At 49.9% G+C, this 24,765-nt stretch overlaps 1 protein-coding gene across 1 annotated transcript in view; it reads right to left on the bottom strand.

The window, feature by feature from the left end:
* LOC147703652 (uncharacterized) overlaps positions 1 to 24,765 on the bottom strand; it is a 1,900,603-nt gene that overhangs the window by 887,408 nt on the left and 988,430 nt on the right. Inside the window, exons 8-10 of the mRNA XM_086929537.1 lie at positions 10,304 to 10,339; positions 8,398 to 8,433; positions 6,540 to 6,575 (exon numbers count right to left, since the gene is read on the bottom strand). Coding sequence (XP_086785663.1) covers positions 6,540 to 6,575; positions 8,398 to 8,433; positions 10,304 to 10,339 — 108 coding nt within the window. The remainder of the gene's footprint in view (positions 1 to 6,539; positions 6,576 to 8,397; positions 8,434 to 10,303; positions 10,340 to 24,765) is intronic.

A 24,765-nucleotide genomic window follows, 5' to 3' on the forward strand; every position in this document is an offset into this window, starting at 1 on the left:
GTAGTGGTCAATCTCGCCACTCTCCGTCTTTTGGGCCTTGTATTTCCTTATTACAGCCCTGAGGAAGTCAATGTGTGGAATTTACACACGACGAAACACGTGTTGGCAACAGTATTGACAACAGTATCAACCTTATTGAAATGATGTATTGAAGAAACTGTGGAACTCTGGAAATCACATGGAACTTTGAAAATAAACCTTGAGAGAATTAAGAGACACTAATCTCTTGAACTTTACTTGGAACTGTCGATTGTTGTGGTCTACTGAAATATTTGAAGACATACGTACTGATTTGGTTATATTGCAATGCTATTGTAGTTGAGTGCTCAGAGGCATATCAGACTGTTCATTTCTGTGTGTACAGAAAATCAGGGGTGTTGGATACTTGCCCCTCCTCTAGATGCACCACAATTAGTTTTTAGTTACTTATCCCTGATATAATTTAGGAGCGCCCTGAGATTGCTAGTATCCCAGCTTACAAAGAGATATTATTTTTTATTGATTTAGGATTTGCAAATATTCTTTGTTCCCCTCCAGTCCCTTTTACACAGACATTCAATCGGAGAGGTATGAATTCAACTATCGATTACATCATCTTGCCCAATAGGCATTCTGCAAAACTTATAAAGCTTAGAACTCATGAGAATACAGTGAGCGATCATTTACCACAGAGCATAATCTTATCCTCTCTGAATTACGTGCGAACCACCCGGCGCAACTACACGGCCCAAAACATAGTGTTGGATAAATTAAATGGATACTCATTACGATGGTCTCAGATAGAACCTACGGAATTTACAAAGAAAATTGTGGTAAAGTGCCCAAAATCCTTCTTACTATGTCTGGATGAGACAATCGCCTGCAATGATATTTTAGGATCTTATGCTCAAATCACATCTGAAATAAAAAACGCTTTGAGGGTTGAGAATAAAAAAAGCACAAGCCAATAAGAAAGGATTGATTCATACAAAATGCACAAAAGCGTATTCAAAATGTAAGCACGCACTGCATACATCGGCAAGAAATCGCAGCAAAATAAGGGAAGGTAAAGAATCAGAATATCTAGTAGGAAATGATGACTTGCACTAATATTGAGTGCAAAATATCGAGATACATAACTATCTACTGTATGAATATCGTGGTCAAGAATATTGAAATTCAGGTAAGAAATATCATTTGCAAAAATATAGTTGTAAAAAATATCATTTTTTTAGTTAGTGTTATGTATTTTAAATGTATGTGCTCTATTATTTGTCTAAGTATTGCATTTGTTTTTTAATATATGTGTTCTGTGCACCCTATACCTCATTTTGGTATAGTATATACAGAGCCAGCTTCCTATAGGGCTTCACTGAAGGGAAGCATAGGCCCTGATGAAGCATCCCAATTAGGGGATCAATGGCCACCTCTACAGACGGAGCTGCAGCTCCAGAACCACAGCAACCCTTCGCAGAAGCTCAGCAAAAGCAGACCTAGCCTCAGTAGCGAGGCTAGGAGGAGAAAACAAGCCCAAGGATGGGAAAGAGTCAAGGCACTAGCCTCACCAAGGTCAGACACCCAATGAAGTCTCCCATGGAGAAAATAGCAGGGGACTCCTTTGAAGGCAGAGGAAGGTAGCCCGAAAAGAACTGTTCTGCCGACTCGGTCCCTGACGTTGAACAGCGTCAAAGAGGGGACACCTCTGCCATAAGGAGGAGAGACATAGTAGAGGCGATCCACACCATTGATGCCGACATTGGTGCCGGTGGATCCAACACTGGCATCACAGGTGGGAATCCCGAAAAGCTGTGCACCGGGGGTGATATGGATTAGTTCACGGATCCATAGGGCCTCACTGACACCTAAAGAGGTCCCTCGACTTGGAATCAGTCATTGGGGAGAAGAGCTGGCCTAACGGCTAGGGCGGTCGACCTCGAATCTGGGGAACTGGGTTTGAGTCTTTGCAATGGCGCTGAACATCCTGTGATTCTGGGCAAATCACTTAATCTCCCGTGCCTAACAAAAATGAATGTTTGTCCTCATGCAACGTAATTGGTGCTATGTAAAGAGCTCCGATTCCCGATTCGGGTCACGTTCGCGCTATACAAAACTCTGCAAAAAAAAAAGTATTGTCTGATCTCCTTGCGGCCGAGATGCACACCAGAGGGAGGTGGAGAACCAGAAATAGCATGAAGGGAGAGATAGTATTCCCTCATCTGATTCAGAGTCACCTCAGCACCGGGGAATACTGGAAGGCGCGGGGCAGACTCTCGCTCCCACTCCGCAACAGAGGAATTGGATGCGTGTCAGAGACACCACACGTCCCAGTAAAGTTGGGGAAGACAGCAACTACGACCACCTATGGCGTTACTTACTAGATGACAGCGAAGATAAAGGACTTCAGGAGCTGTCCCTCGAGCGGTCCTGGTGTGAGAAGAGGACCTTGACTGACGAGGGACCTTGGATGACTCTGCCGAATACAGTGTCATGCTGTGCTCGTGCATGAGACGCACCCCTGTGAGTCACCGTACACACCCAGTCCCAACTTGGAAATAAAATGAGGGTGCAAGGTCGAAATCATAGTCCACAGGACCCCTAAAGCACACAATGTCACTGACAAACGTCTTGATAGACCAAAAATGGCCAGAGGTCTCACTCTCCGGACATGTGCGGAAAGGAAGAAACTGACGTCAGCGCGTCAGGGGTGGGCGTACATGTACTCTGTCAATGTTACATCCGGTGGACAACGTTGCTCCTGAGTCACTTGACAACCTCTACCAACAAGCAAAGGTACTGCTGTAGAAAAAGTCCTAGTTGCAGTCTGGCTCCTCTGGATAAATCAAAGGTGAGGAATGTGCTGTTAGATGTCGCTATCCGATTGCTCAGTGCCAAGCTATCGAGGGTGAGTGGAGGATAATTTGGGTTGTGTTGTGACTCACTTCAGACTAGGAGCATGGTCCTGATTTGGACAAGGGTGCATACCTCTGCCAACTAGAGAGCCCGTTTCTAGCAGAGTCCTTTTAGGAAATGGGTCTCAACTGGTGACTTGAACAGGGATCCGGCAACCAAAATAAGCTACCCTTTAACTGTGTCCTGGGCAAGGCCTTGCCAGGCTAAAGATAGAACAAACAACAAAACCTCAAAGGTGAAGAAAGGGGATCAACATTTTCATCAGAGTAAAAAGTCACAAACTTGACCCAAATGCAGGCATATACGGTCTTAGTTGAGGGATTCCTGGCTGCCAGAATGATAGCACTTACTTATGGTTTGGTGGTCAAAGACCATCGGCTGTCGTCACTCCATGTCTATGCATGAATGTGGGGTGTCCGCAGGTTTGGGTGCAGAACCCTACCCTATTGCTGTGACAGAAGATCCTTCCAAAGGGGTAGCCTGATCGGCGGACCGATTGTCATATTTAGGAGTTCAGGAGACCACACTCTAGGAGCCCAATCTGAAGCTACAAGAATAACTTTGGCCCAGTCATTCTTGATCTAGGAAAGGCGTACTGGAGACCTGAATTCCACTTGACATCAAATGCATTTCCAAGTTTGGGCCACTTTGGAGACTCCAGCTTGGAGATGTGCTGATATTGCACATTCTCAGCAGTGGCGAATAATTCTTACCAAAATTCACCCCATTCATGATCCGCTAGGCACTGTTGGCTGAGCTTGTCTGCTCTGGGATTCAGAGTGCATGCCAGATGATGTATGAGCAGGAAGATTTCCTGGCAAGCCAGGCATGTCTGGATGCATGCAGGCTCTTCACACATGGTCCATGGCCCACCTGCCCTGCATGATGCAGTAACACATGGTGGTGGTTTTGCCCATGAACACCTGAAACAGTCGCCCTTTGATGGAAGGAAGGCTTTCAATGCCAAGTGGATTGCTCTCAACTCCAATGTGGAGCTGAGACTCTGTCAGAGACCAAGGTCCTCTGATCTCCACCTCTCTCAGATATCCGCTCCCAAACAAAACAGAAGGAAGGCCTCTGTCTGAGCTCTGGGTGGGAAAGGGGTCTGTCGCTGACCAAATCGCGGTTCGGCAGCTGCCACTGCAGGTCATTTGCAGTTCCCTCCGAGATCTGGACCAGGTCAGAGTGATTCCCCTGATGCTGCGCCCACTGGGACTTCAGGTATCACTGCATAGCCAGCATATGCCAGTGGTCATAAATTGCTAGCTAGATGCAGTAGGCCATGAGGCCCAGCAGCCTAAGAGTCAGTCTCACCGAAATCCAGGATAGAGGCTTAAATAGCGAAATAATAGCCTAAATATTCTGGACTAGCCACTGCAGAGGATAGTCCCAAAACTGCACTGTGTCCAGAATGGCTCAGATGAAAGGGAGCATCTGAGAGGGAGTAAGGTGTGACTTCGGCACATTGATAATGAAACTCAGAGAATGCAGGAGGTCAGGGTGAGCCTGCTTTCAACAGCCAGTGGTCATGGTAGAGGAAAACTGGGACCCCTTATCTCTGTAGATGGGCCGCAACCACTGCCATTACCTTCGTGAGCACAAACGGGGAGCTGGTAAAACCAAAGGGGTGCATGGCAAGCTGAAAGTGTTTGTGGCCTATTGAGAAACATAGGTAACATATGTAGGCTGGTAGGACAGGAATGTGGAAATAGGCGCCCTGCAAGTCCAACTCAATCATCCTTTCTCTGGGGTCCAGGGCAGACCCCCTTAGTCCTCCATCCTTTTTCAGCACCGGAAAGTAGCAGGAATAGTAACCATGATCTACTTCTGATGCCAGCACCCTCTCAATGACTCCTTTGCCCAAAAGAGCCTGCACTTTGTGACGCAGCAGGTAGAGGTGGTCCAGCATCAGCCATTCTATGGATAGTGGCATGGATGGAAGGGTTTTTGTGAATGGGAGGATGTAACTCCACTGGACAATTTGAAGTACTCATTTGTCCCACGTTATGGACTACAATTGGAGTAAGAGGTGCCTGATCAAGCCACCAACTCGTTGCCCGTAATGGTGCAAGGGTAAATTAAAGAAGCTTTGAGAATTTGGCAGCAGAGAGAGAAAGGGAGTGTACTTGGTAGATTCTGGCCTTTGGTCCCACAGGACTTAGGAGAACCGCGTTCGCAGCCACAAAAGGACTGGGGAACTTGTTGGAAAAGGATGGAAAAAGATGCAGTTGGTAGCCCCTACTGTAGCCATATAAGGGACGAAAGGTAAAGTTTGAATGGTATGGGCTATGGAGGGTCCCAATGACCAGGCGGTGGCCCTGCTGTTTTTAAAGTGGTGCTGGTTCAAGGCTGCCTTATCACCAAAAAAGTGGGTGTTGTTGATGTCTATAAGGTATACCTGGACACCCCTGAGAAACCAGTGGTCCTCTAAAAGGTGTGGAAACTGAATGTCACTGACGATGCAATCGCTCTACGAAGTGAATTGGTCAGATCCACTCCGCAGCTTATGGTGAACTTTGCTGTGTCCCTGCCATCAGCAATAGCCTGGGGTCAGGATGGCGCAGGCCTCCTCCGAGACCATGGGCAGCACTTGGGCAAACGAATCCCAAACTGTGAGGGTATGTCGGCCAAGAAGCATGTGGTGTTTACTGACCACAGTGTAAAGCTGGCAGAAGAGAACATCTTCTTCCCAAAGCTGTCTCCATCCTTTGCAATAGTAGGGAAAGCGACAGGGGTAGTTTTGGATGTGGAAGCCTGGACAACCAAACTCTCCAGGGTTGGGTACTGGGTGAGGAAAGCTGGGCAATGTCGGCTGTCAGTTGTCCTGTGCACAGTAGTCCATGTGTGAGGCTTGGCCAATGCCCCAAGCAGACATCCATGAGGGATTTGTTAAACGGGAGGAGAGGTTCTATGGGGGCAACTCCCGACAGAAGCACCTCTGTCAAAATGTTTGTCTTCACATCCAGCGAGGGCAGCGTGAAGTCCAGGACCTCAGCCTCTCTCTCAGCACCATGGCAAATGAAGCCCCTCCTTCGTAGACACACTAAGAGGAGAGACTAAACCAGTGTCTGGGAAACTGTCTAAACTACTGGCATGCGTCAATTCCTCATTCCAGATATCCTCAGGCTCATCAATGGGCTTGGTATAACAGCTGTACTTCCCACAAGGCCTATCATAAAAAGAAGCCCCTAGCTCCAACTCGGAAGACATCAGGCGATGGCGCTCTGACTACGTATCAGAGTCTGATATGACGATGGGGGCAGCCCATCCATAGGTTGGAAACAGCGCCACAGGAACAGGCGCAGGGGAAGTTTGAGGCCTTGTGAACAGAGGTAATATGGAGCTGGGAATGCATCCAAAGGGCCCAATTGGCACCAAGTGTATACCCTCAGGTGGCAATCCAGTAGGGGCACCTGCCAAACCCATGGGGGCCGAAGGTGCTCCACAAGAGTCAGACCAACCAAATACAAGTTTAATGGATTCATAAAACCTTTAACTGGGCGGAGTCACTCTGGCTCTGGGAAATTCTGGGCGGCACACAGCAATCTGAGAAACATTAAACTTGTGTGCATGTAAACTTATTATTCCACTTCATTTCGGGATACATTTTGTGCCTTTGATTATTATTTAACTTTAACCAAATCTTTTACCTGACTGAGAAGGGGCTGGAGACAATAGATCTGATCCTGTGAAGGAAAGAAAAAAGCTATAAATTAGAACACTAGAAGCAAGCAAACAGGAGTTTGAGGTGGCAAATGGACTAAAATCTGATTGCTTCATATCAAACACATATTGGTCTACATGAACCATAGTTGTTGACATTCCAAATACATGGGTTTATGTACGAAACAAATCTGATGTGCCTTTGTATATACTGTACTGGTTCACACAAGTAATCCTGATGTGCATAAGATCAGATAAGAGTTTATTGTTATTAGTTAATAAAAACCATCACAATATACATATAAAAGTAATTCGTTTTACAATAGTCAGTTATTTTAGAAACATGAATTATTATTGCCACAGCTCAGGGAAATCTTGTTGTCTCGTTAAAAACATTATCATTGTAAAATGTATTCAGTCATTAATATGGATACTCTTCACCGTTGCTATAAAGTGACGTATACCTTAATATAAAATTCCACAACTCTTAGTGTCAACATCTTAGTACTGTTTTAACGGCATATAAATGTTGTGTACTCATTGTACGAGGCAAATTCCTCATGCTATGTTATGCAGCTTATAACTCTGCTTAACTGCTTCATCGTGAATTTGTAAACATTTCAGAAGTTTGCAGTTTAGCTGGGGATCTGTAGGGGCCAGGCTTCTCGTGATGGCTGTTCTGCACGTACGTATCCCTCTCTCACTAAATAGGTGTTTTAAGAGTGTGCGGCGTACATTATTCAATTTAGGACATATGGTGACCAAGTGCACAAAATCCTCATTTGGAGCATCACATAGACTGCACATTTTTGATCCTTTGCATCTCCATGCATACATTATAGTTATCTGACTGAAGTAATTTTGGTTTGTTGAATCAATATGTTGGTTAAAGCGTAGGTAAGGTAAGGTAATTAACTTTAACCAAATCTTTTACCTGACTGAGAAGGGGCTGGAGACAATACATCTGATCCTGTGAAGGAAAGAAAAAAGCTATAAATTAGAACACTAGAAGCAAGCAAACAGGAGTTTGAGGTGGCAAATGGACTAAAATCTGATTGCTTCATATCAAACACATATTGGTCTACATGAACCATAGTTGTTGACATTCCAAATACATGGGTTTATGTACAAAACAAATCTGATGTGTCTTTGTACATACTGCACTGGTTCACACAAGTAATCCTGGTGTGCAAACATTATATACATATAAAAGCAATCCGTTTTAAAATAATCAGTTATCTTAGTAACATGAATTAATATTGCTACAGCTCAGGAAAATCTTGTTGCCTCGTTAAAAACATTATCATTGTAAAATGTATTCAGTCATAAATATGGATACTCTTTACCGTTGCTATAAAGTGACGTATACCTTAATATAAAATTCCACAACTCTTAGTGTCAACATCTTAGTACTGTTTTAACGGCATATAAATGTTGTGTACTCATTGTACAAGGCAAATTCCTCATGCTATGGTATGCAGCTTATAATTCTGCTTAACTGCTTTATAGTGAATTTGTAAAAATTTCAGAAGTTTGCAGTTTAGCTGGGGATCTGTAGGGAACAGGCTTCTTGTGATGGCTTTTCTGCACATACGCACCCCTCTCTCATTAAATAGGTGTTTTAAGAGTGTGCGGCTTACATTATGAAATTTGGGACATATGGTGACCAAGTGCACGAAATCCTCATTAGGAGCATCACATAGACTGCAAGTTTGTGGTCCTTTGTATCTCCATGCATACATTATAGTTATCTGACTGAAGTCATTTTGGTTTGTTGAATCAATATTTTGGTTAAAGCGTAGGTAATGTAAGGTAAGGTAATTAACTTGTAACCAAATCTTTTACCTGATTGAGAAGGGGCTGGAGACAACAGATCTGATCCTGTGAAGGAAAGAAAAAAGCTATAAATTAGAACACTAGAAGCAAGCAAACAGGAGTTTGAGGTGGCAAATGGACTAAAATCTGATTGCTTCATATCAAACACATATTGGCCTACATGAACCATAGTTGCTGACATTCCAAATACATGGGTTTATGTACGAAACAAATCTGATGTGTCTTTGTAAATACTGCACTGGTTCACACAAGTAATCCTGGTGTGCAACATATTATATCAGATATCAGATCAGTTCAGATAAGAGTTTATTGTTATTAGTTAATAAAAACCATCACAATATACATATAAAAGCAATCCGTTTTAAAATAGTCAGTTATCTTAGAAACATGAATTATTATTGCTACATCTCAGGGAAATCTTGTTGTCTCGTTAAAAACATTATCATTGTGAAATGTATTCAGTCATTAATATGGATACTATTCACGTTTGCCATAAAGTGACGTATACCTTAATATAACATTCCACAACTCTTAGTGTCAACATCTTAGTACTGTTTTAACGGCATATAAATGTTGTGTACTCATTGTACGAGGCAAATTCCTCATGCTATGCTATGCAGCTTATAATTTTGCTTAACTGCTTTATAGTGAATTTGTAAAAATTTCAGAAGTTTGCAGTTTAGCTGGGGATCTGTAGGGAACAGGCTTCTCGTGATGGCTGTTCTGCACATACGTATCTCTCTCTCATTAAATAGGTGTTTTAAGAGTGTGCAGCGTACATTATTCAATTTGGGACGTATGGTGACCAAGTGAACAAAATCTTAATTTGGAGCATCACATAGACTGCAAGTTTTTGGTCCTTTGTATCTTCATGCATACATTATAGTTATCTGACTGAAGTAATTTTGGTTTGTTGAATCAATATGTTGGTTAAAGCGTAGGTAAGGTAAGGTAATTAACTTTAACCAAATCTTTTACCTGACTGAGAAGGGGCTGGAGACAATACATCTGATCCTGTGAAGGAAAGAAAAAAGCTATAAATTAGAACACTAGAAGCAAGCAAACAGGAGTTTGAGGTGGCAAATGGACTAAAATCTGATTGCTTCATATCAAACACATATTGGTCTACATGAACCATAGTTGCCCGACATTCCAAATACATTGGTTTATGTACGAAACAAATCTGATGTGTCTTTGTAAATACTGCACTGGTTCACACAAGTAATCCTGGTGTGCAAACATTATATCAAATATCAGATCAGTTAAGATAAGAGTTTATTGTTAATAAAAACCATCACAATATACATATAAAAGCAATCGTTTTAAAATAACCAGTTATCTTAGACACATCTCAGGGAAATCTTGTTGTCTCGTTAAAAACATTATCATTGTAAAATGTACTCAGTCATTAATATGGATACTCTTCACCGTTGCTATAAAGTGACGTATACCTTAATATAAAATTCCACAACTCTTAGTGTCAACATCTTAGTACTGTTTTAACGGCATATAAATGTTGTGTACTCATTGTACGAGGCAAATTCCTCATGCTATGGTAAGCAGCTTATAACTCTGCTTAACTGCTTTATAGTGAATTTGTAAACATTTCAGAAGTTTGCAGTTTAGCTGGGGATCTGTAGGGAACAGGCTTCTTGGGATGGCTGTTCTGCATGTACGTATCCCTCTCTCATTAAATAGGTGTTTTAAGAGTGTGCGGCGTACATTATTCAATTTAGGACATATGGTGACCAAGTGCACAAAATCCTCATTTGGAGCATCACATAGACTGTACGTTTTTGGTCCTTTGTATCTCCATACATACATTACTGAAGTAATTTTGGTTTGTTGAATCAATATGTTGGTTAAAGCGTAGGTAAGGTAAGGTAAGGTAATTAACTTTAACCAAATCTTTTACCTGATTGAGAAGGGGCTGGAGACAACAGATCTGATCCTGTGAAGGAAAGAAAAAAGCTATAAATTAGAACACTAGAAGCAAGCAAACAGGAGTTTGAGGTGGCAAATGGACTAAAATCTGATTGCTTCATATCAAACACATATTGGCCTACATGAACCATAGTTGCTGACATTCCAAATACATGGGTTTGTGTACGAAACAAATCTGATGTGTCTTTGTAAATACTGCACTGGTTCACACAAGTAATCCTGGTGTGCAACATATTATATCAGATATCAGATCAGTTCAGATAAGAGTTTATTGTTATTAGTTAATAAAAACCATCACAATATACATATAAAAGCAATCCGTTTTAAAATAGTCAGTTATCTTAGAAACATGAATTATTATTGCTACATCTCAGGGAAATCTTGTTGTCTCGTTAAAAACATTATCATTGTGAAATGTATTCAGTCATTAATATGGATACTATTCACGTTTGCCATAAAGTGATGTATACCTTAATATAACATTCCACAACTCTTAGTGTCAACATCTTAGTACTGTTTTAACGGCATATAAATGTTGTGTACTCATTGTACGAGGCAAATTCCTCATGCTATGCTATGCAGCTTATAATTTTGCTTAACTGCTTTATAGTGAATTTGTAAATATTTCAGAAGTTTGCAGTTTAGCTGGGGATCTGTAGGGAACAGGCTTCTCGTGATGGCTGTTCTGCACATACGTATCTCTCTCTCATTAAATAGGTGTTTTAAGAGTGTGCGGCGTACATTATTCAATTTGGGACGTATGGTGACCAAGTGAACAAAATCTTAATTTGGAGCATCACATAGACTGCAAGTTTTTGGTCCTTTGTATCTTCATGCATACATTATAGTTATCTGACTGAAGTAATTTTGGTTTGTTGAATCAATATGTTGGTTAAAGCGTAGGTAAGGTAAGGTAATTAACTTTAACCAAATCTTTTACCTGACTGAGAAGGGGCTGGAGACAATACATCTGATCCTGTGAAGGAAAGAAAAAAGCTATAAATTAGAACACTAGAAGCAAGCAAACAGGAGTTTGAGGTGGCAAATGGACTAAAATCTGATTGCTTCATATCAAACACATATTGGTCTACATGAACCATAGTTGCCCGACATTCCAAATACATTGGTTTATGTACGAAACAAATCTGATGTGTCTTTGTAAATACTGCACTGGTTCACACAAGTAATCCTGGTGTGCAAACATTATATCAAATATCAGATCAGTTAAGATAAGAGTTTATTGTTAATAAAAACCATCACAATATACATATAAAAGCAATCCGTTTTAAAATAACCAGTTATCTTAGACACATCTCAGGGAAATCTTGTTGTCTCGTTAAAAACATTATCATTGTAAAATGTACTCAGTCATTAATATGGATACTCTTCACCGTTGCTATAAAGTGACGTATACCTTAATATAAAATTCCACAACTCTTAGTGTCAACATCTTAGTACTGTTTTAACGGCATATAAATGTTGTGTACTCATTGTACGAGGCAAATTCCTCATGCTATGGTAAGCAGCTTATAACTCTGCTTAACTGCTTTATAGTGAATTTGTAAACATTTCAGAAGTTTGCAGTTTAGCTGGGGATCTGTAGGGAACAGGCTTCTTGGGATGGCTGTTCTGCATGTACGTATCCCTCTCTCATTAAATAGGTGTTTTAAGAGTGTGCGGCGTACATTATTCAATTTAGGACATATGGTGACCAAGTGCACAAAATCCTCATTTGGAGCATCACATAGACTGTACGTTTTTGGTCCTTTGTATCTCCATACATACATTACTGAAGTAATTTTGGTTTGTTGAATCAATATGTTGGTTAAAGCGTAGGTAAGGTAAGGTAAGGTAATGATACAACCATCATGAAAGCATATGGCCTAAGGTGTGCATTATGAAACATAACTTTTTGTTTGATAGTCATATTACATTATTTTTATCTGCAATACATTGACCATTATGGCTTGCAAACTTGCTTCTGTGCATGAATTACACACTTGTCCATACATATCAGTTGTTATATATATATATCAGTTTTTCCTCATAATGTAATGATTGCTTGTAATGCATTTGGGTTCACGTGCATCTAATTCTGCTTTGCATGAATAACACACTGGCACAACCTTTTAATGAACTGTCCATAAGAACAAGTTACTTACCTTCGGTAATGCTTTTTCTGGTGGATACAGAATCTGCCTGTGGATTCCTCACCTTGTGAATATCCCCTGCGCCAGCAACATTCAGAAACATTTGTAGCTCTCCACGCCGACGAGGATGTGGACAACGTCACAGAGGCACGACTTTGCTTGCGACCTCGCTGACGTCACTGGATCCATAATAGAGCCTCGTCTGCGTAATGACGTCGGTTCCGCTCTTTTTTCCGAGGCACACGGACGGACCAACATAAATAGGTACAGTATACATAGTACACAGTATTCTAACTAACACACATAGTGTGAAATCAATTTAAAAACAGATAAACATTTCCATAGAAAGACACAATCATAAAATAAACACTTAATAGGTATAGAAAAGTGGACAACCGGGAGGCGGGTGGGCCAGTGAGGAATCCACAGCCAGATAATGTATCCACCAGAAAAAGCGTTACCGAAGGTAAGTAACTTGTTCTTCTGATGGATACATCTGCCAGTGGATTCCTCACCTTGTGAATAGAATCCCACAGCAGTCCCCACTCCCGGAGGAGGGTGTCCACTCCTCTATACCAAGAAATACTGAAGGACAGAACGTGCAAAATGGCCATCCCTCCTCACTTTGGAATCCAAGCAGTAATGCTTTGCGAAAGCTTGGAGGAAGGCCCAAGTTGCCGCTCTACAGATGTCCTCAACAGGAACACCTCTAGATAAGGCAGATGTAGAAGACTTTTCCCTGGTAGAATGAGATCTTAAACCCTCAGGAGGTTCCTTACTGGCCAAAGAATAACAAATCTTGATGCACAAAACAATCCATCTGGAAAGTGTGCTCTTGTGCACCGTTCTGCCTTTTCTGCAGCCAGCAAAACCCACGAAGAGCTGGTCATCCACACAATAGTCTCTAGTTCTGTCAAGATAGAAGCTCATCGCCCTCTTTGGGTCCAAGAGGTGAAGCCGCTCCTCCTCCTTGGAATGGTGAGGGGGAGGATAGAAGGTAGGAAGGGTAATGGACTGCCCTAGATGGAAGGGAGTAACCACCTTAGGCAGAAAAGCAGCCCTGGTCCTGGGTACCAATATTTCAGCATGAATGGTCAAAAATAGGGGTTTTGAACTCCTAGCCAAGGTAATAGCAACTAGAAAGACAGTTTTAAAAGACAACAGTCTCAAGGAACACTTGTGCAAGGGCTCAAAGGGAGAACCCATCAGGTGCAGGATGCGAGGATAAAAACTCCGGATCTCCTGGAGCCATCCTATATCTTCTGGCAACTGACCTCGAAACTGCAGGAGCCAAAAAGGGTTTTTGCCAAACCTCCATAATTTGCTCAGTGATAGCCTCATTAAAAGGAAGTAAAGGTTCAATTACTGCATAAGGAGAATGAAGCACTTCTGTCAGAATATCAGATTTAAATTCCGTTGCAGGGAGTTGCAAATCCAAAAGATCTGCCGCATTACGAATCACAGTGTGGTAAGGAACCACATCTTTGGAGGGAACCGCTGAAGGAGGAGAGAGTTGCCATTCTGGTGAAAGTTTCAAACCACTTGCCTCTGTTGGGTCTTCAAAAAAGTCCTCTGACTCTTGTAGTTCTCCTTCCTCCATCTCATCCTCTCTATAATGCTGCTCCTACAGCAATCTTTGTGCCTCCCGTCTGGACCTTATCTTCGGGCCAATGGAGTCACACATGGATCCAACGGAGTCGGAACCGGCGTCGAGCTCGGATCCAGGGGCACATTTGCAGTCGACTGAGGCCGAAGGGGGTGGAGGAATTGAGGTCCTCGGCGCCGGGAAATGCCAAGATGGAGCCGCAGGCAGAAATGGCATGAAGGGAGCTGGAGCATACGCTTGAGGAACTCCTTAATTGAATGCCATGGCACCCATGGGACCCAAAGGTGCACAGAGGGGTACATTGCCCTCGCAAAGACACCGTACATCACATTAAGATAATGCTTCGGGTCCTGCCTTGGACCAGGAAAAGGAGGGTACTCGCCTGGAATGCCCTCAGGCGTAGGCATCACTAGACTCAGGGCCTGAATGCGCCCACGGTGGCCTTACAGGAACTAGTACCTCTTCGACCGGAGCGGGAGAGTGCTCCAAAGATGGAGAAGGATTCGGCGACGGTGAAGCCACAGGAGAAGATAATCTCACCGGGAAAGGAGAAGGAGATACACAGTCCTCTCGATGCCGATGTGCTTTCGAAGCAGACGACTGAGCTTCCTTTTTATCCGAACGGCGTTGAGAGCCATGCCTCTTCTTTTTCTTACGCTTCTTGGATTTTGGAGCATAACCCGACGTCGACTTTGAGCCCGATCTCGACCTCGACCTGGTCTTCGATCTCCTCCGACCTCTCTTTTCTTTATGCATCTTCGCCATAAACAACTTGGCTTCCCTTTCTTTCAGAGCCTTCGGGTTCATTTTCCTGCAGGAAGGACAATCCTCAACATCTTGGTTCGATGATAAACACTATACGCAATCGTCGTGCGGATCCGTTATGGACATGTGTCCACCGCACTCCCTGCATAGCTTGAATCCTGATTTTCTTGACGTCATCCTTGAAAAGAGTAAAAGAGAGAACAGGATACAAACTAGAAAACACAAAGTAATAAGCTACGGAGAGTCTAAAAAACCGTTGGCGTCGACAGCACGGAAGAAAGAGAACTGACGTCATCATGCCGACGAGGCTCTATTATGGATCTAGTGATGTCAGCGAGGTCGCGAGCGGAGTCGTGCCTCTGTGACGTCATCCACGTCCTTGTCGGCGTGGAGCGCTACAAAAGTTTCCGAATGTTGCTGGCGCAGGGGATATTCACAAGGTGAGGAATCCACTGGCAGATGTATCCATCAGATATATACTGCATTGGCACACTCTTGTAATGTGCTCTTAATGTCGGGTCTAGTGCCCAGTGGACTAATGCACACACTGCAGGAGCCTGTCTTCAACTTCATGGTCACAGGTTCAAATCCCAGTGGGCCTTCTCAGCCTTTCATCCATTTGAGGTGGATAAAATGAGTACAGTTAGGTAACAATAAACATCTGTTATTCAGCACTAAAATACCGAAAGTGAACGTGCGCTTTCGAAATACACATGTTATGTTATGCTGCTTTGTACATCTGATCTATTGGTTCACATGTACAACCTACAGCTTGAAAAGAAATATATACTGATTTATATATAAGATGTATTGATTCCCATGCATACCCTTCTGCTTTAAATACAACCCATAGCAATTAGCAGCATAATGTACTGGTAGACCTGCATAATTGCATGGTTCATGCATGTAGGAAAGTAGAATCTTTCTGGCATAGATACCTCTACTTTTTGGGTGGGTCAGTGTGTTTTGACTGTAGTTCACTGGGATCCTGCTAATCACGACCCCAGTGACTGTGTTCTCTCCTCTACATTTGATGATACGTACTCTGTACACCCCACAATTGGCATACTGGGGTACCACTGTAAGCCCTTAGCATATGGTACTGAGGTACCCAGGGCATTGGTACACCAGAGGTCCCCCATGGGCTAAAGCATGTATTATGCCACCAATGTAAGCCCATGCAAACTGTGTCTGCAGGGCTGCCATTACACACTGCATGACAAGATGGTGGCACCCTTCACTCAGGATATAAGATGTTCCTTATATACTGGTCACTGCACTTAAAACCTATACGTCATCCTTAAGGTAGAGCTTTCATTCCAAGGGCAAGGTGCACGGGTCTACGTGTGGGAGTACTCCTGCATGAGCAGTGGTATCCCTACAAACCCCGGACTCTATCCTCTGGGCTTTGTAAGTGTGGGGCAGCCATCTTAAGGTATGCAGTGGATACTGCATGTTGAGATGTCCAGTTACATAATGGCTACCCTGAGCCTAGTCATCTTTGGTAACAAACATGTTGGAATCATGCAACTACATCGATTCCAGTGTAGACAGCATGATACCATGTACTGGGGGGCTCCTTAGAGCAGCCCCCATAGCTACCTGTGTAGCCTTAAAGGGTCTGCGTGCAAGCCTGCGCTGCTGTCAGCTTCAGACACTGTACTGCTCCCCTGCTGATGAGCCTAACTTGGGTAGGGGAAGCGGAATAAAGGATTTCCTGCTACTGAAAGGTTTGGCCACCTCTTCTTTGGAATTAGGTAGGGTGGGGTGCTTCTAAGTGCCACCAGACTGCACTGAAGGACACATTTGGTGCCCTCCTTGAATAAACCAGTTTCACCACCAGCACGCAGGCAGCCCAACCATGCCTGACACACCAGCGGGACGCCACATCGCTCCTGGGGCCCTGACGTTGTGGTCTTGCCGCCCTACTCCATCGCGGCGGCTGGAGACTACAGCTCCCAGAGGGCAGAGCGACAACTTCCGCCCACTTCCTCCCGCAGAGCGCCCGGAGGCGCTATTAAAACTGGGCACTTCCTCGGCGGAGCGGGGACCATACCTACCAGCACGCAGGCAGCCCAACCACGCCTGACACACCAGCGGGACGCCACATCGCTCCTGGGGCCCTGACGCTGTGGTCTCGCCGCCCTACTCCATCGCGGCGGCTGGAGACTACAGCTCCCAGAGGGCAGAGCGACAACTTCCGCCCACTTCCTCCCGCAGAGCGCCCGGAGGCGCTATTAAAACTGGGCACTTCCTCGGCGGAGCGGGGACCATACCTACCAGCACGCAGGCAGCCCAACCACGCCTGACACACCAGTGGGACGCCACATCGCTCCTGGGGCCCTGACACTGTGGTCTCGCCGCCGTACTCCATCGTGGCGGCTGGAGACTACAGCTCCCAGAGGGCAGAGCGACAACTTCCGCCCACTTCCTCCTGCAGAGCGCCCGGAGGCGCTATTAAAACTGGGCACTTCCTCGGCGGAGCGGGGACCATACCTACCAGCACGCAGGCAGCCCAACCACGCCTGACACACCAGCGGGACGCCACATCGCTCCTGGGGCCCTGGCGCTGTGGTCTCGCCGCCCTACTCCATCGCGGCGGCTGGAGACTACAGCTCCCAGAGGGCAGAGCGGCAACTTCCGCCCACTTCCTCCCGCAGAGCGCCCGGAGGCGCTATTAAAACTGGGCACTTCCTCGGCGGAGCGGGGACCATACCTACCAGCACGCAGGCAGCCCAACCACGCCTGACACACCAGCGGGACGCCACATCGCTCCTGGGGCCCTGACGCTGTGGTCTCGCCACCCTACTCCATCGCGGCGGCTGGAGACTACAGCTTCCAGAGGGCAGAGCGACAACTTCCGCCCACTTCCTCTCGCAGAGCGCCCGGAGGCGCTATTAAAACTGGGCACTTCCTCGGCGGAGCGGGGACCATACCTACCAGCACGCAGGCAGCCCAACCACGCCTGACACACCAGCGGGACACCACATCGCTCCTGGGGCCCTGACGCTGTGGTCTCACCGCCCTACTCCATCGCGGCGGCTGGAGAATACAGCTCCCAGAGGGCAGAGCGACAACTTCCGCCCACTTCCTCCCGCGGAGCGCCCGGAGGCGCTATTAAAACTGGGCACTTCCTCGGCGGAGCGGGGACCATACCTACCAGCACGCAGGCAGCCCAACCACGCCTGACACACCAGCGGGACGCCACATCGCTCCTGGGGCCCTGACGCTGTGGTCTCGCCGCCCTACTCCATCGCGGCGGCTGGAGACTACAGCTCCCAAAGGGCAGAGCGACAACTTCCGCCCACTTCCTCCCGCAGAGCGCCCGGAGGCGCTATTAAAACTGGGCACTTCCTCGGCGGAGCGGGGACCATACCTACCAGCACGCAGGCAGCCCAACCACGCCTGACACACCAGCGGGACGCCACATCGCTCCTGGGGCCCTGACGCTGTGGTCTCGCCGCCCTACTCCATCGCGGCGGCTGGAGACTACAGCTCCCAGAGGGCAGAGCGACAACTTCCGCCCACTTCCTCCCGCAGATCGCCCGGAGGCGCTATTAAAACTGGGCACTTCCTCGGCGGAGCGGGGACCATACCTACCAGCACGCAGGCAGCCCAACCACGCCTGACACACCAGCGGGACGCCACATCACTCCTGGGGCCCTGACGCTGTGGTCTCGCCACCCTACTCCATCGCGGTGGCTGGAGACTACAGCTCCCAGAGGGCAGAGCGACAACTTCCGCCCACTTCCTCCCGCCGAGCGCCCGGAGGCGCTATTAAAACTGGGCACTTCCTCGGCGGAGCGGGGACCATACCTACCAGCACGCAGGCAGCCCAACCACGCCTGACACACCAGCGGGACGCCACATCGCTCCTGGGGCCCTGACGCTGTGGTCTCACCGCCCTACTCCATCGCGGCGGCTGGAGACTACAGCTCCCAGAGGGCAGAGCGACAACTTCCGCCCACTTCCTCCCGCAGAGCACCCGAAGGCGCTATTAAAACTGGGCACTTCCTCGGCGGAGCGGGGACCATACCTACCAGCACGCAGGCAGCCCAACCACGCCTGACACACCAGCGGGACGCCACATCGCTCCTGGGGCCCTGACGCTGTGGTCTCGCCGCCCTACTCCATCGCGGCGGCTGGAGACTACAGCTCCCAGAGGGCAGAGCGACAACTTCCGCCCACTTCCTCCCGCAGATCGCCCGGAGGCGCTATTAAAACTGGGCACTTCCTCGGCGGAGCGGGGACCATACCTACCAGCACGCAGGCAGCCCAACCACGCCTGACACACCAGCGGGACGCCACATCGCTCCTGGGGCCCTGACGCTGTGGTCTCGCCACCCTACTCCATCGCGGTGGCTGGAGACTACAGCTCCCAGAGGGCAGAGCGACAACTTCCGCCCACTTCCTCCCGCCGAGCGCCCGGAGGCGCTATTAAAACTGGGCACTTCCTCGGCGGAGCGGGGACCATACCTACCAGCACGCAGGCAGCCCAACCACGCCTGACACACCAGCGGGACGCCACATCGCTCCTGGGGCCCTGACGCTGTGGTCTCACCGCCCTACTCCATCGCGGCGGCTGGAGACTACAGCTCCCAGAGGGCAGAGCGACAACTTCCGCCCACTTCCTCCCGCAGAGCACCCGAAGGCGCTATTAAAACTGGGCACTTCCTCGGCGGAGCGGGGACCATACCTACCAGCACGCAGGCAGCCCAACCACGCCTGACACACCAGCGGGACGCCACATCGCTCCTGGGGCCCTGACGCTGTGGTCTCGCCGCCCTACTCCATTGCGGCGGCTGGAGACTACAGCTCCCAGAGGGCAGAGCGACAACTTCCGCCCACTTCCTCCGGCAGAGCGCCCGGAGGCGCTATTAAAACTGGGCACTTCCTCGGCGGAGCGGGGACCATACCTACCAGCACGCAGGCAGCCCAACCACGCCTGACACACCAGCGGGACGCCACATCGCTCCTGGGGCCCTGACGCTGTGGTCTCGCCGCCCTGCTCCATCGCGGCGGCTGGAGACTACAGCTCCCAGAGGGCAGAGCGACAACTTTCGCCCACTTCCTCCGGCAGAGCGCCCGGAGGCGCTATTAAAACTGGGCACTTCCTCGGCGGAGCGGGGACCATACCTACCAGCACGCAGGCAGCCCAACCACGCCTGACACACCAGCGGGACGCCACATCGCTCCTGGGGCCCTGACACTGTGGTCTTGCCGCCCTACTCCATCGCGTCGGCTGGAGACTACAGCTCCCAGAGGGCAGAGCGACAACTTCCGCCCACTTCCTCCCGCAGAGCGCCCGGAGGCGCTATTAAAACTGGGCACTTCCTCGGCGGAGCGGGGACCATACCTACCAGCACGCAGGCAGCCCAACCACGCCTGACACACCAGCGGGACGCCACATCGCTCCTGGGGCCCTGACGCTGTGGTCTCGCCGCCCTACTCCATCGCGGCGGCTGGAGACTACAGCTCCCAGAGGGCAGAGCGACAACTTCCGCCCACTTCCTCCCGCAGAGCGCCCGGAGGTGCTATTAAAACTGGGCACTTCCTCGGCGGAGCGGGGACCATACCTACCAGCACGCAGGCAGCCCAACCACGCCTGACACACCAGCGGGACGCCACATCGCTCCTGGGGCCCTGACGCTGTGGTCTCGCCACCCTACTCCATCGCGGCGGCTGGAGAATACAGCTCCCAGAGGGCAGAGCGACAACTTCCGCCCACTTCCTCCCGCAGATCACCCGGAGGCGCTATTAAAACTGGGCACTTCCTCGGCGGAGCGGGGACCATACCTACCAGCACGCAGGCAGCCCAACCACGCCTGACACACCGGCGGGACGCCACATCGCTCCTGGGGCCCTGACGCTGTGGTCTCGCCACCCTACTCCATCGCGGCGGCTGGAGACTACAGCTCCCAGAGGGCAGAGCGACAACTTCCGCCCACTTCCTCCCGCAGAGCGCCCGGAGGCGCTATTAAAACTGGGCACTTCCTCGGCGGAGCGGGGACCATACCTACCAGCACGCAGGCAGCCCAACCACGCCTGACACACCAGCGGGACGCCACATCGCTCCTGGGGCCCTGACACTGTGGTCTCGCCGCCGTACTCCATCGCGGCGGCTGGAGACTACAGCTCCCAGAGGGCAGAGCGACAACTTCCGCCCACTTCCTCCCGCAGAGCGCCCGGAGGCGCTATTAAAACTGGGCACTTCCTCGGCGGAGCGGGGACCATACCTACCAGCACGCAGGCAGCCCAACCACGCCTGACACACCAGCGGGACGCCACATCGCTCCTGGGGCCCTGGCGCTGTGTTCTCGCCGCCCTACTCCATCGCGGCTGCTGGAGACTACAGCTCCCAGAGGGCAGAGCGGCAACTTCCGCCCACTTCCTCCCGCAGAGCGCCCGGAGGCGCTATTAAAACTGGGCACTTCCTCGGCGGAGCGGGGACCATACCTACCAGCACGCAGGCAGCCCAACCACGCCTGACACACCAGCGGGACGCCACATCGCTCCTGGGGCCCTGACGCTGTGGTCTCGCCGCCCTACTCCATCGCGGCGGCTGGAGACTACAGCTCCCAGAGGGCAGAGCGACAACTTCCGCCCACTTCCTCCCGCAGAGCGCCCGGAGGCGCTATTAAAACTGGGCACTTCCTCGGCGGAGCGGGGACCATACCTACCAGCACGCAGGCAGCCCAACCACGCCTGACACACCAGCGGGACGCCACATCGCTCCTGGGGCCCTGACGCTGTGGTCTCGCCGCCCTACTCCATCGCGGCGGCTGGAGACTACAGCTCCCAGAGGGCAGAGCGACAACTTCCGCCCACTTCCTCCCGCAGAGCGCCCGGAGGCGCTATTAAAACTGGGCACTTCCTCGGCGGAGCGGGGACCATACCTACCAGCACGCAGGCAGCCCAACCACGCCTGACACACCAGCGGGACGCCACATCGCTCCTGGGGCCCTGACGCTGTGGTCTCGCCGCCCTACTCCATCGCGGCGGCTGGAGACTACAGCTCCCAGAGGGCAGAGCGACAACTTCCGCCCACTTCCTCCCGCAGAGCGCCCGGAGGTGCTATTAAAACTGGGCACTTCCTCGGCGGAGCGGGGACCATACCTACCAGCACGCAGGCAGCCCAACCACGCCTGACACACCAGCGGGACGCCACATCGCTCCTGGGGCCCTGACGCTGTGGTCTCGCCACCCTACTCCATCGCGGCGGCTGGAGACTACAGCTCCCAGAGGGCAGAGCGACAACTTCCGCCCACTTCCTCCCTCAGAGCGCCCGGAGGCGCTATTAAAACTGGGCACTTCCTCGGCGGAGCGGGGACCATACCTACCAGCACGCAGGCAGCCCAACCACGCCTGACACACCAGCGGGACGCCACATCGCTCCTGGGGCCCTGACACTGTGGTCTCGCCGCCGTACTCCATCGCGGCGGCTGGAGACTACAGCTCCAAGAGGGCAGAGCGACAACTTCCGCCCACTTCCTCCCGCAGAGCGCCCGGAGGCGCTATTAAAACTGGGCACTTCCTCGGCGGAGCGGGGACCATACCTACCAGCACGCAGGCAGCCCAACCACGCCTGACACACCAGCGGGACGCCACATCGCTCCTGGGGCCCTGGCGCTGTGGTCTCGCCGCCCTACTCCATCACGGCGGCTGGAGACTACAGCTCCCAGAGGGCAGAGCGGCAACTTCCGCCCACTTCCTCCCGCAGAGCGCCCGGAGGCGCTATTAAAACTGGGCACTTCCTCGGCGGAGCGGGGACCATACCTACCAGCACGCAGGCAGCCCAACCACGCCTGACACACCAGCGGGACGCCACATCACTCCTGGGGCCCTGACGCTGTGGTCTCGCCGCCCTACTCCATCGCGGCGGCTGGAGACTACAGCTCCCAGAGGGCAGAGCGACAACTTCCGCCCACTTCCTCCCGCAGAGCGCCCGGAGGCGCTATTAAAACTGGGCACTTCCTCGGCGGAGCGGGGACCATACCTACCAGCACGCAGGCAGCCCAACCACGCCTGACACACCAGCGGGACGCCACATCGCTCCTGGGGCCCTGACACTGTGGTCTCGCCGCCGTACTCCATCGCGGCGGCTGGAGACTACAGCTCCCAGAGGGCAGAGCGACAACTTCCGCCCACTTCCTCCCGCAGAGCGCCCGGAGGCGCTATTAAAACTGGGCACTTCCTCGGCGGAGCGGGGACCATACCTACCAGCAAGCAGGCAGCCCAACCACGCCTGACACACCAGCGGGACGCCACATCGCTCCTGGGGCCCTGGCGCTGTGGTCTCGCCGCCCTACTCCATCGCGGCGGCTGGAGACTACAGCTCCCAGAGGGCAGAGCGGCAACTTCCGCCCACTTCCTCCCGCAGAGCGCCCGGAGGCGCTATTAAAACTGGGCACTTCCTCGGCGGAGCGGGGACCATACCTACCAGCACGCAGGCAGCCCAACCACGCCTGACACACCAGCGGGACGCCACATCGCTCCTGGGGCCCTGACGCTGTGGTCTCGCCGCCCTACTCCATCGCGGCGGCTGGAGACTACAGCTCCCAGAGGGCAGAGCGACAACTTCTGCCCACTTCCTCCCACAGAGCGCCCGGAGGTGCTATTAAAACTGGGCACTTCCTCGGCGGAGCGGGGACCATACCTACCAGCACGCAGGCAGCCCAACCACGCCTGACACACCAGCGGGACGCCACATCGCTCCGCCCACTTCCTCTCGCAGAGCGCCCGGAGGCGCAATTAAAACTGGGCACTTCCTCCGCATCGCGGACGCGCGCGGACGGCGCCGGGCGGAGCCCGGGCAGAGGGCGGGCCGTCTGTGGCCGTCCGGGGACGGGACGGGCCACCCCTCTTGGCCCCTTCGCTTCTCTGACAATACACCCAGGTACTGCATTGTGTGTACAGGGAATCTGCACAGGATATTGAATCCCTTTCAAAGCAATTAGACAATCCCTACGGCATCACTCAAGAGGATTGGTAGAAACCCACGTAGTACAGAGCTGTTGTGATAAGACTGGAGTTTATAAGGGAATAATGTCTACCCATCCCAATACACGCTTGGCTGGGAACAAAGCAAACAAAAGAGCGACCCCTAAACCAACACGGGTGGAAACAAAGGATGGCGCCCTCGCAAAGGGGACCAAACCCACTGCAATTGACCTAATATTAAAGAAAGTCTCTGGGGAAATTGAACGTATGGAACGGAGCTTATCCTCCTCGCCCAACCTCATTGCTATCAATCAAACACCCTCTAGAGATTTATTAATAGCAGAGAGCCCAAATACCCAGGGCAGTGTATCCCAATCAAACATCGAAATAGAGGATGTCCCCTGTGCACAAGCCTCAGGCCCAGAAACCCCAGAGCACAATGATACGACCCCTCGGAAAAAAAGGAAACGACTGGGGAGGAACAAGGGGTCCCAGAGACAGAGGAAAGCACTAGTAAGAAACAATCCTCCAACAGGCACACAAGAGTATATAACAGCTGAAAATAACTCCCAAGTAGAAGCCATTCCACCAGGGTGGATCGAGACATTAGTTACAGATCTCAAAAAACACCTAGAATCCTTCATTGCGGCACAATTAAAGCCTATAATAAGTAAGGTGGATAAAATAATGTGTGAGCTCTCTAAACAATCTAAGGCATTAGAGCAGACACTGGCAAAGACCCCCTCTGACCCATCCCAATCAACTGAGGAAGCCACAAATGACAACGCAAACACAAAGAGAGTGCTAAATAACAACTGTGTCAGCCACGCTCAACATGCTATTGTGCAGATACATGAGGCCCCCAAAACCGCTCAAAATCCTAAAGGGGGTTCTAACGACAACTCTAGAGGGAGACACAATCAAGGTGCGAATAACACACAGAGGGAGAAACCCCCCCTACAACCACTAATG

This window comes from Lissotriton vulgaris, chromosome 7 (assembly GCF_964263255.1).
Source record: "Lissotriton vulgaris chromosome 7, aLisVul1.2, whole genome shotgun sequence".
Classification (NCBI taxonomy): domain Eukaryota; kingdom Metazoa; phylum Chordata; class Amphibia; order Caudata; family Salamandridae; genus Lissotriton; species Lissotriton vulgaris.